This window comes from Sinocyclocheilus grahami, unplaced genomic scaffold (assembly GCF_001515645.1).
Source record: "Sinocyclocheilus grahami isolate Dianchi unplaced genomic scaffold, SAMN03320097.WGS_v1.1 scaffold223.1, whole genome shotgun sequence".
In the NCBI taxonomy this organism is placed as follows: Eukaryota; Metazoa; Chordata; class Actinopteri; order Cypriniformes; family Cyprinidae; genus Sinocyclocheilus; species Sinocyclocheilus grahami.
Genome location: NW_015505402.1, coordinates 1,805,056 through 1,817,378, shown reverse-complemented (window position 1 = coordinate 1,817,378; position 12,323 = coordinate 1,805,056). Strand labels below are relative to the sequence as shown.

The 12,323-nt window shown below is 37.3% G+C and overlaps 1 protein-coding gene across 2 annotated transcripts in view; it reads right to left on the bottom strand.

Moving 5' to 3' along the window:
- The window catches only part of LOC107596810 (ribonucleoprotein PTB-binding 1-like), a 41,276-nt gene extending 30,403 nt beyond the window's left edge, over positions 1–10,873 (bottom strand). For both annotated transcript variants that reach the window (XM_016287640.1, XM_016287641.1), the window contains exons 1-3: positions 10,479–10,873; positions 8,437–8,503; positions 5,570–6,039 (exon numbers count right to left, since the gene is read on the bottom strand). In XM_016287640.1, the coding sequence (XP_016143126.1) occupies positions 5,570–6,039; positions 8,437–8,503; positions 10,479–10,802 (861 nt within the window). In that variant the 5' untranslated portion in view covers positions 10,803–10,873. The remainder of the gene's footprint in view (positions 1–5,569; positions 6,040–8,436; positions 8,504–10,478) is intronic.
- Positions 10,874–12,323: the final 1,450 nt, after the last annotated feature.

Sequence of the window (12,323 nt, the reverse complement as noted above, 5' to 3'; positions counted from 1 at the left end):
ACAACCTTTCCTGACAGAGCCATTAAGATTAATGCAGCTCCTGAGCTTCTCTGATTTGGGTGGAATTGTGTTCAGCAAGCAAACACAATGAGTCACTAAGGCCTTGATTAGATATTCTTGGAAAAATTCATTAAACATTTGCCCATTATACACATGACTGGAGCCTCATCCACATGAGGCCAATTCGATACCTGCCTAAAACCTGAGGAAACTGAACTGGGAGCACAACTAATTTAATGAGAATTAACTTCCAAAGCCTGTGCTAATTCCATGGCAATGGGGAACATGACGAAAAGTGTCATTCCCAACAATGCCTTGCAGGCCGCGGTGTAGATAATCCACGTTGAACACATGAAAAAGGCAGCAGCTCTCTCGTTCCAGAATGACAGCACCTGGCCCAGTCAGGTGGTGGTCACCATAGAAACCAATGCACTCTGCCATGGAGCACTCAGCACTGCCTCATGGAAAGCAGGTCAAAAGGTGAAAGAGCGGAGCATAAAATGAAAGCATAAAAGGAAATTCGGCTTTAGTGTTCAATAAATCTGACAAAGGGCTATACATGAAAACTAACAAATGCACAAAGCTAAAGACATGCCACTTTGTCATGTTAACAAGTACTTTGAAAAATCAGTGAAATGCAAATGTTTAGGAGAACGTTCAGGCTTTTCCTTTTCATAAAATGAAGGTGAACAGGGACAGGGGTCATCAAGAACCAAAAAGGAGCTTAATTGACTAAAGACGCAATTCTCGCAAAGGATAACTATAACTACAAAGTTTTAATAATCGTTCTAATTCTGAAAAAAGAAAAAAAAAAAAGTGCACAACGCACCTATAAAGATTACAGCACTTTTTTTTTTATATGGGCAAATGTTTCCCAACAAAAGGAACAATATGGGCAAATGCTTAATGAATTTTTCACTCTCATAAGTTTATTTTATTCCAGCTGATGAAAACATTGACAGCCAATCAGAATCAACCTAACTTTAAAGAGCTCAAATATTCAATGCAAAATGCAAATGACAAATCATAACATTATAAACAGAATGATAAGATCCATTGGCGTGGACGCTAATATAATTATCGTTCTTAGCATGAGTGGGCCTTTATTAAATTGAACTTAAATTGATGCTAATGAAAATGATGTTGTAGGGCTGGACGATGTGGCCAAAATTTATATCACAATATATTTTTTAATTTCGGTCGATACGATATAATTCTGATATCGATATGAACACTATTAAAAAAGCCTCATAAAAACGGCCAAGAACGGCCACAACAGATGTCTGTACCTACAAACTTATGAAAAATTTATTTGCCAACTCTATGAAACCTACTCCTATAAAACTACATAATATTTTAGGAAATAAATAAATGTTCACCTTTTATTGGTATTTAGCCTTCATACAAACAAGAAATGTGAAATCACTGTCAAATAAATATCAGACTCTCCTTATTAATATTAATATTTTTTACTTCAAACTATAGGCTAACATACCAGTCAAAAGTTTTTGAACAGTAAGATCTTTAATGTTTTTTAAAGAATTCTCTTCTGCTCACCAAGCCTGCATTTATTTGATCCAAAATACAGCAAAAACAGTAACATTTTGAAATATTTTCACGATTTAAAATAACTTTTCTATTTGAAAATATAATTTATTCCTGTGATTTCAAAGCAGAGCTTTAGCATCATTGACGCCACAAATAAATCAATGTATGGGAAACATTGGTAATGGATATCGAAATATCGGAAATGTGTTTAAAAATCCTATCACTGTTATTGAAAAAAATTATATCGTGATACATATTGATATTGAATTATTGAATTAGCGGTTTTGGAAAGGCATGAGGGTGCGTGTAATTGATTCTCATTTTTGGTTGAATGATTCTATTATCATAGAATCATTCAAGGAGGGGGGGTGTAGCATTAGGACATTAACATTATTTTTCAACGGAACACAGCTGCAACTTTAAGACTCATCATGGCGCTCATCAGCCGGAGTGGATAAATGTCAGTCATCCAGTGGATAAACGTCAGTAGAGCAGCTGAAGTATAACAGCTTTTATCAACAGCACTGCAGTAAGAGTGGAAATTTAGAAGCTTGACTGGAGTGAAGTGGGGGGGAAACCAGTTGCTACATCAAAAACTGGGGATTTCTAGCATTTTTTTTGCCATTTTTATTATCCGTCATGCAAATATATGATCACTTAGAAAGGTAATAGTGCACGTCTCCTCAACCAAACCTTTTTTTTTTTTTTGCTCCGTTCACGAAACGCCAGCGATAGATCCTACCTTCTGGTTCAGCAGTCATATTAGCTCAATATTTCCGCCAGTTTTTCATTAGCGGTATACACAAGCACCCTAGATTTCATCATCATAATATTGCACAAGGCAGGTAATGTTCCACCAGATAATTAGATAAATAAGCGTTATGGAGCACATGAAGAGACAGCCACAATGGTTGCAAATTAAACTTCAAATTAAAACTCCAGCACTGGAGAAATAATTAAGTTGCATGTCTATTACAATATCTTGCCATCTGCCTCAGAGTACATACAAATGACATGAAATAAAAATTGACCCCCATTTACTTCCTTAATATCAATGTCTTATTGTGCGCACAAGTCACATAAGAAAATGATGCCCCTTGAAAACCAATTTGTTCGGTGGACAAAAAGGACCAGGAAAAAAACATCAATAAGTATCAAATTCTATTTATCTGGCAAAGAACACCACCTCTACCCTTTAGAATGTCCTACTGAAATGAGTTTCACTTGAAATTAAAAATCACATTAATTAATAAATCACATTTTAATTTTCAGGTTATTTTTAGCCATATTTTAAAGCTGGCATGAAACAGAAATTGTGATCGTCTTTTCTTCCCTATTGTGACAAATCTGAATGAAACTTTTTATTTGACTAAAAAGTGACAGTGATGAGCGCTGCGTTTTACCCAAAGTTGAACATTCTTCAACTCTCAGCGCAGAGAGAAAAAAAAGCCCAGCACACAGCGCCTCGTCACGCTCCTGGCGCTAGGGCTGCACAATTAATCAAATTTCTAATCGCGATTACAATTACGGATGTCACAATTATGTAACCGTTCAAAGCGCCAATTAACCGTTCAAAGTCCACTTATGTTATTCGGTGTGCTTAAGATGTGTTTTTTCTTTCTACATGTTCTCAAGGGGTTTTCCGTTGTTTTAATATGACATTAATACTAGGGCTGTGCAATTTGGGAGAAAATATCAAATTGCGATTGCGATTTGATTTGCGATTTTAAATTTGCAAAGTCAAGCTTCAGCTCAATATTGCCAATAATGTGCAGCACAGTATGGGTATCATTACCCTGCTGAAAAAAACTGTAGAAACTATCACAGAAATTCTTATAGTTTCCATTAAACCATTACAAAATTCCTTTTTGTTTTGGGCATTATTCCAATAGGAATTACGGTTGTTCTATTGGTTGCCATCTGCCAGATTACATCCCATCAATAGAATCCATCAAATAGACACCATTATAGTTTACATTAAAACCAAACAAATTCCCATTATAACCTGAAATACATTACATTTGTTATTGTGTTTTGGGAGGGGTTCTATTTGTTTGTTTTTTTCAGCAGGCAAGATTATAATGGTATAACTACTTTTACAGAATTAACTTAATTACTGAATTTCACAGAAAATATTTGTTTATTTTTTTATAAATAAAGAACTATTTCTTAAGTCAATTATTAAAGTATTACATATGTTACATAGGCTGATTTATTCATTTTAAGGATTTGGGATTTTAAGAGCAAGTGGAAAATGTGCTGAATGTTTCATTTCATCCAAGTGAAATTAGCAAAGCAGTTAAGACTGAATTTACATTCGTTTTAAACGCGGAGCCAGGCGCGAGTCGACACAGGTTGCGCGCGTGCGTCAAGCCTCATCCATACTGCCAGATGTGCTCGTGGAGACCTACGGTGCGGAGCCGGGTGCGAGTATAAATGAGCATTACGAGACAGGCTGTGTGAGTATGAGAAGCATTCACAGACACAGGCTGTGTGTACGCTCTTCTGAATTGGGAATAGCGAACATGCATCAAACTTATTTGAAATTAATCTGTTGGGGAGATAAAATTTGTAAGATAACGTTCACGTACTAACAAAAACATCTAAGAATGTATCTTTAATTCGCCAGTACTGATAACAGAACCGATACGTGAGCTTTTGATTTGCACTGTGACGCAGCTCTTGGAAATTACCTTTTTTGTTTGTTGTCTGTCATTTCGAAGCTTAAGATGCCTAAGTTTTTCTTTAGTTTTAATTTGCCTAACTATCGATCTGACCCAGTAGACGTCATAATCCCACTTCTGTCTCTCTCCCGCTTTGTTTTTTTTTTTTAAATGGTGGGTGTTTACGCAGTTGGCTAGAGCTTTGCTGATTGGGGAGAACGGAGGTGCGCTCACTCTATTGGTTACCAACTCAAGGCTGGCAGTCATGCATATGCTCTGGAACAGAGTAATATCGCGTCCATATCGCAGGCTTTGAAATTAGGAAATCGCAATGTCTCAAATTGCGATTTCGATTAAATCGCACAGCCCTAATTAATACCATGCATATTTTAACTTTTTATTTAAAGAACCAATCCAATGAATAGATGCCTTTGAGGCTTAATACTATAGAAAAGCAATAAAGGTTTTTCAGTTTGAGTGTTTTCAGCTCGTTTATTGTCATCTAAAAATATGGCATGCAGTTGCTTCAAACAATGATATAACATCATTCAATGTAAACTGTGATAATCGTAATTAAGAATCGCAATTACCATTTCACATTTCAAGGGAATAATCGACAATTATGATTTTTGTCATAATCGTGCAGCCCTACCTGGTGCTTTAAAAAAAAAACAAAAAAAAAAAAACACGGTGCTCCCATTGAAAACAAACAAAAAAAAAAACAAACAAAAAAAAAACATTGAGCACTGAGAATTTTTTGCTAGTTTAATTTTCCATTCAGGGAAATGAGATATTGATCTATGGGCCATTAATAAGGAAGCAAAGTCTACAAATACATATATATATATTTTTTTTTTTTTAAAGTTGAACGTGTTAGCTTTAAACCGCATTCTAAGAAAAACGGCAATCATGTGCAAGACGCTAAAAAGATGTGAGACGCGAGTGCACTGGGTAAACATGTTTATTTAATAGGGCTGGGACAATAAACCGATGCATCACGATTTGTGGATCAATTCTGAGACTTTCGGAATGCATCGTGATTTTCCCTCGAATCGATTCTGAGCTTAGTTTTTAACAGCAGATGGCACTCTAGGCTAGTTTTTAACCGCACACTCAAAAGAATCAGCCAGTGCCATCAGCGGTTAAAAACGAAGCACAGAATCGATTCAAGAGAATTGCGATGCCTTCGGAAAATCTCAGAATCGATGCAGAATAATTTCTCGATTCATCAATTTATTATCCAAGCCCTACTATTTAATGCATGTTTACACAGAAAAACAATGAAAAAACATTCTGCATGAACAAACCCTTACTTCCACACTTGACTCATGTCAGGTGGGTCAAGCCCTCGTACCAACCTGGCAGAATATGGGAGCGTGTGTGTCAATCAGCACACTGCGGAGATCCTGGGCGGTGAGGATGTTTTGAGGTAGTCGGTCCACACAGAGGCAGAGCGAGTGTAACATGGGAAACGTAAGCGAGCCAACCTCTGTCCAGTGCACGTACAGCATTCGTGACCCAAGCTGCTTCCCCAGCAGCTCTGACTTTGCCCTGGCTGCAGAGTCCTTCTTCATGTACTCCACAAAGCCATAGCCCTTCGAGTGGCCCATGGTGGCACTGTGCACCAGGAAGCAGCGCTCAATGTTTCCGAAGGGCCGGACGAGCTCCTCAAACTGTTGCTGGGTGAAAGCCCTGGGAAGGTTGGCGATGCACAGCAGAGCATCCGTCGGCTGCAGCTGCACAGAGATCTCACGGTCACGGAGAACACATTGGTGAAATTCCTTAATCGCAAACTGGGCCTGCTCACCATTTAGTAGCGTTACAAAGGCTTGAGTGGGAAAAACAGAAAAAAATTAGTAACAGCCACCATAAAGGCATAAGGGAAAAAAGAATCTTGCAATATACTAATATTCACTAATTTGTGGTTGGTAAGAAGTATTTTATGCTCACCAAGGATGCATTTATTTGATCAAATATATTAGCATTTTGAAATTGTTAATTTTAACAAAAATATTTATTCTATTGTAACATTTAAAACTTTTAAGTTATGCCTGTGATTTCAAAGCTGAAATTTTCAACATTATTCTAGTCTTCAGTGTCACGTGATCCTTCAGAAATCAGTTTAATATGCTGATTTGTTGCTCAAGAAACATTATCAATATTGAAAACAGTTGTACTGCTTAATATTTTTTGTGGAAAGATATATTTTTCAGGATTCTTTTATTTAATAAAAGTTCAAAGGAATAACATTTATTGGAAATTGAAATCTCTTGAAACATTTTAAATGGCATGCCCATTTGATCAATTTGATGCAACCTTGCTGAATAGAAGTATTTAAAAAATAAATCTTACATTTAAAAAACAAAAAAAACAAAAGCTAAAACCAAAAATAAACAGCACACGTCCACACGAAGCCAGAGCTTTCCCCATCAAATCTTTTTTTTCCCCTCATCTCAAGAAATATCTGCATCCACATGAAACCACAAAACCATGTAGTATACATGCCAGACCAGTATGTGGCGCTGTAATTCTGCCACAGAAATACACTAAAAATAGAGACGACTTGGACTATGCGCATAAACCTTGCGCGCCGTATACAAACGAACATGTTACAATACATTTATTAATCTGTTTTAATGTTACTTAAAGGGGTCATATGATGCGATTTCAATTTTTCCTTTCTCTTTGGAGTGTTACAAGCTCTTGGTGCATAAAGAAGATCTGGAAAGTTGCAAAGACTAAAGTCTCAAATCTAAAGAGATTCTTTATAAAAGCTCAGAGTCAGCCACACCTACCTAAAACAGCTCGTTCTAACACGCCCCCACATATCTACCTCACTATGTGGGAAGATTTGCATAACGCCGCCCAAATGTTCACACAAAGAAAGGCGTAACTTTTATTCTCGCTGTAGTTTTGTTGACGCTGCAGCCATGTCGTGAAGACGCTGTGTGCTTCGTTGTGAAAGCGAAACTACTTTGTTTGGTCTTCCAAAAGAGGACACGACTACAAATCAGTTGTATTTACAACACTGTTCCAGAACAGTTTAACCCAAATATCCAGATGTGTGCAGCACACTTTATGGAGGACGGTTTACTGATCCTGGGAGAGTAACGTTAGACTAAAATGCCGGCAGTTCTGACTCAGTCTGCAAGTACGTTTTCATTTAAAGGATTTGCCACTGATGATTCAAACGCGAGTTTTGGGCAGTGTAGAGTAGCACTTGTTGTTTGTCATTTCTCAGATCACAAATGCAGACAGACTTTTATGTTTACGCGGCGCGATACAATGCAACGCGTAAAAAGACAGTACAAGTCATTATAATCCGTAATTATGTCCCCACTGGACGCAACAAATGCCTCGTTTGTAATGGGTTTTAATGTTTTTGTCTCATCGCTCCGGCATCAACAGTATGGTAGGGGTGTAACATTTCCGTCACACGCTTGAGGTATTCAGCCAATCACAACGCACTGGATAGCTGGCCAATCAGAGTATGCCTCGCTTTTTCAGACTGATGAGCTTTGTAAAAATTTACGCGTTTCAAAAAGGCGGGGCATAGAGGAGAAACAATAATGTACAGTATGTGGAAAATGTGTTTAAACTGCATAAACATTTCATTACACCAAATAAATGTTCTTTTTAGCAGCATCATATGACCCCTTTAATAAAGAGACAATCGTTCAGTGTTTGTTCATGTTTTTGATGTTGTTACGTGATGTAGCGGTGTCTTGACTAGGGGCGAGACGTGGGATGGTGATGTCATCGTTTCAGAAAATATACGGATTTGCCGTCCACACAAAAATGCAAGGGCGGCGTTTTCAGATTTATCCACTCTGGGACCCGGTTTAAAAAAATATCGGTTTCACTCTCCCAAAACACCGGAACTGTGAGAACGAAACGCCTATACTATACAAAACTTATGCGTATACAGCTAAACGAGTCTCCGTGTGGACGGGGCCAAAGACTAAATTAATCAGTAAAAAAAAAAAAGAAATTAAATAAATGTTTGCACAAAGGCAGTATGCCGAGTGGTTTAATATGTATGGCTCAAGTTCACACACAAAGAGGTTGAGGAATATCAACACAATGTTACTTTGAAAACACTCCAATTATCGGAGTTGCTGATGCTAAATAAAATACTTAATAGGCTCAGGATGATGTAAAACGTTGCCAATTCCAAAAAAGAAAAAAAAAGTCCATTCATGTGATAATGATGATTCATACACACCTGTCCCTTTGTATTTGTCCACAAAGCAGTACTTCAAATCATAGCTGCTTAACAGCTCGTGCACCTCCTAAAGAAAAAAAAATCAAACAGGATGATTTTAATTCATTTAATGATTTTATCTTCCATTTTGCATGAACAATGAAGTCATTCAATAGATTCAAAACAGCTTAAACGGCTCAGCTATCATCTCTGTCCTGTCATACCATCACCTTCTATTCCCACAACTCTCATTTTAAAGTGTCACAAATTAAATGATCTTTCAGTGGTTATGATTGAATGATTAATAAAATTATTTTGACGGCAACAAGGGAAAAGAAAAAACCTCCACCTTTGCTTCCAGGCTTCCTACATGTTACCATAACATGAACCAGCACTTTCTTTTAGTGTCAGTGAAAGCAAAACGTTTTGTTTCAGCGCCTTCTGTCCTTTGTCATCCTCACTGCTCCCATTCCAATCTGGAACAATACTAGGGTCGCTCACACACACACACACCCCAGTTTTCCCCATGAATCAAGCATTTTCCTAAGAGAACCTCATCCACAAACAACAAGAACCACCCGACCCATATGAACATTGCTCATTTCCACAATATAACAGTTTGAGAACACAGATGACCGCCAGACAATGTGATTTACAAGGGAGCAGCTAGAAACATCTAGCATAAAAAGTTGAATATATTGCCCATCTTAAGAAAACCAGTTAATCAGCTGGTAATATTACTTAGCACTATAACATGGGAATAGCTACGAGTAACAAACTGAATACATACTAAACATTGACCAATTATTAAATTACAAATAAAATAGGGAACTGTTAATAGTGAAGTGTTACCAGTCACAAATGACTAGCGTCTCATAAATAGGTACTAGTATTTAATGAAAAGCACTAGGTAAGCTGACTAGCAACCTATGAATAAGCAGCACCTAGTAAAAGCAGCACCAGCCTGGACTGGAATGAAATTGTGATCAAAATGAATAGTTGAGGTCTGAAACACAGATCCCCTTAGAAACTAGAAAAGAAAATTTGTAACTTTTTTTTTTTTTTAAACAGCATGCCAGCTTCTTCAGCCATTTTCATGGTGAAAACTATTCTCGAGTTGCTGATTTACAATAGAAATTAAGACCAGTTTTGATCATTTTAAAACAATTTGGATTAACTCGAATCAAACTTTTCATGAGTATCAACAAAAAAAATTAAAAAGTTCAAGAAACAATACAATCCAATAAAACATTTGACAGACAATGATCTCTGAAATGTACACATGGGAAGGAAATCATTTGTAGTTTGTTACAAGTAGCAATGATATAGTAACTGTTGGGATAGTGACTAGTAACAAAGGGGAAACAATACTAGTATGTAAAGGAGCAATAGTAATTAATTGAGCATGTACTATTCCTGAATGTAGCAGCTCTAGTAGTATCTAACGAATAAGCATTAGTGAAATTAAATACACCAGTCACTAGTGAATTACTTACTATTAAATGTGAAAAAAAGCAGAAACAACATTTAATAGTAATTGGTTTTACAGGATAAGTGCATGCCATACTCTGGTTAACAGGTAGATAAACATTCGTGACAAGCAACTTATTAGAAATGGGCAACATTTTCAGATGCAAGCGTCAAACTTTTGGGAGGATTTCGATACTTGCGTCGCCTAACGTAATTTAAAATAGTGAAATTAAGCAACGAATATATATATAACACTAATCTGCAACTTCGCCAAGCTGTGATTTGGCAGGATAAGCATCCGGGGATTCAGCTCGATTAATGAACGGTCAAACGGCTCGCATGCTTTCAAGTCAACTAACGTTACACAACTCACATCGGACTCAATCCCGTTACCGCGGCTCTTTAATGGCTGCGATGACACGAGGCTCGGTGTGGTCAAAACATTGATCCCTCACCACAACACTGTAAAACCCCAGAGTATTGACTACCGTGTCAGCGACCACTGAAATCTGGAAGTGTGACTCGATCAAGCTGCCCATCTGTATGTGGGATGCTCGACCAAAGATCATCAATTGTTTGATTGATGCACAAACCTGATTGCTGATATCGGCTGGGAGGTTCTTGATAATTATTTTTCGCCGATTATAAAACTCTCTTCTCGTTCTTTCCAAACGACTAGCAATCTCTTCTGGACTAAGGGCCGTCAGTTCATCATCGAGCCGTCGCGGACAGTCGCTGCCCGTCGGTGGACCCTCATCGCCGGTGTCCGCATCGACTTGTTTGCCCATTTCAAACCCGCAGTTTTCGAGTTCGGCTGCTTGATCGTAACTTTTATAGAGTGGATTCGGGACAAAATTGGCACCAGTGAAGGATTTCTCGTCTCTGGCAGCTGAGCTAACGGATACCGCGGTCGCCATGTCTCCGTGTGGTAGTTTGTGTGCTCACACCGCACGTTTGCGTTGGCCAGTTTAAACAATACACACATGCGAGGAACTCGCTCGCTGATTGGTCGAGAGGAAATGCGTTTTTCTTTCAGGCTTGAGGGGCGGGGCTAACGAGTCACGTCTCAAATTTGAACACAAGGCAGGTGGGTTGCCAGATACCATAAAATATTTAATTTATTAAGAATAACTTTTTCCTTGTTTTGATGCACTCTGTTGTTTCTTATTTTACGGTTTGCATATTAAGAAAAAGTAAAATACCTGATAACATGTTGTTCAGTGAACAGACTGCCAAATATCACTTTGTCCTAACCATTTAGTTTACAATATAAACATCCTTGCTCTGGACTGTTGTAGAGAGTTTGTTTTATCTCAATACCTTGATGTGTATATATAGCTAATTATTTTTCAGTCCTCTAGTTTTAAAGGCAAATGTGGACTGGTTGCCAGATCAACATAAAAGCAGTCAGTGGGCCTCATAGGTACTAACAAAAGGGGTTCACAATGGTTTTGTTGTGAAAATGTTACGTTCTGTTCTTTAAAAATAGTTTTGTCGAGCTGGCCCAAGGTTCCAGGTCGTGCATGTGTGTGCCATCAAAGTTGTGATGAAATGGAAGTAGCGACAGATCTTTTATTCTGTATTGACACATCTGAAGGTATCAGATTCAGAGGGAAAAAAAATAAAATTAGTTTGGGAACTGATTGGGTTTTGAGCTTGCAGTTGATTGTGGAGGGGAAATGTTTTAGCAAACCAAATAATTGAACAAGTCCAGCATACGTCACCAGACAGAAGTCCGTCATTTCACTGGAAGATCGAGCTATATTTTGATTACAGGGTCAAAACATGGATGAATTCCTCGCCTTAAGATCAATAACAAATTTACAAAATTGACCGTGATTTTTCATGTCATGCTGACTTTGACTATTTCTGAATGAATAAAAATCCACAAGGATACACTTATAAATAATAAAATGCCTCTCTAAAGACAGTATCTTGGTATACACTTTGAATAATTACATTTATTAAAAGAGTATTTATATATACATTGAGTGGGACATTAAGACTATAGCATTTCACGTAAACCTAGTAAGAATTGCACATTTTTCAAAAAGACAAAATATAAATAAAAAAAGAAAGAAAAGAGAAACATTCAAAGTGGCATTTGTATCATACTTTAAACATCTAAATTCATATTCTTAAGGCCTTCAAAATAACAGTCTGTCACAGTCTTTGCTTTCTCCCAATATATATATATATATATATACACACACAGTATGTATAACAGCAGGACTGGGGAAAGAGGAAATAAGCTCGAAAGCAACTAAACACACCTGACCATATTTACACAATAATATGTTACATTGGGAATGAAATAAAGAATGAATAATGTCCACAACCATGCATTCTTTGGTTATTATGGTTTTAACAGCAAGACACTTGACTTAAAGCAACTGTATGTAGTTTTGTGTATTTTTGCGACTTTAAAGCCCCCTACA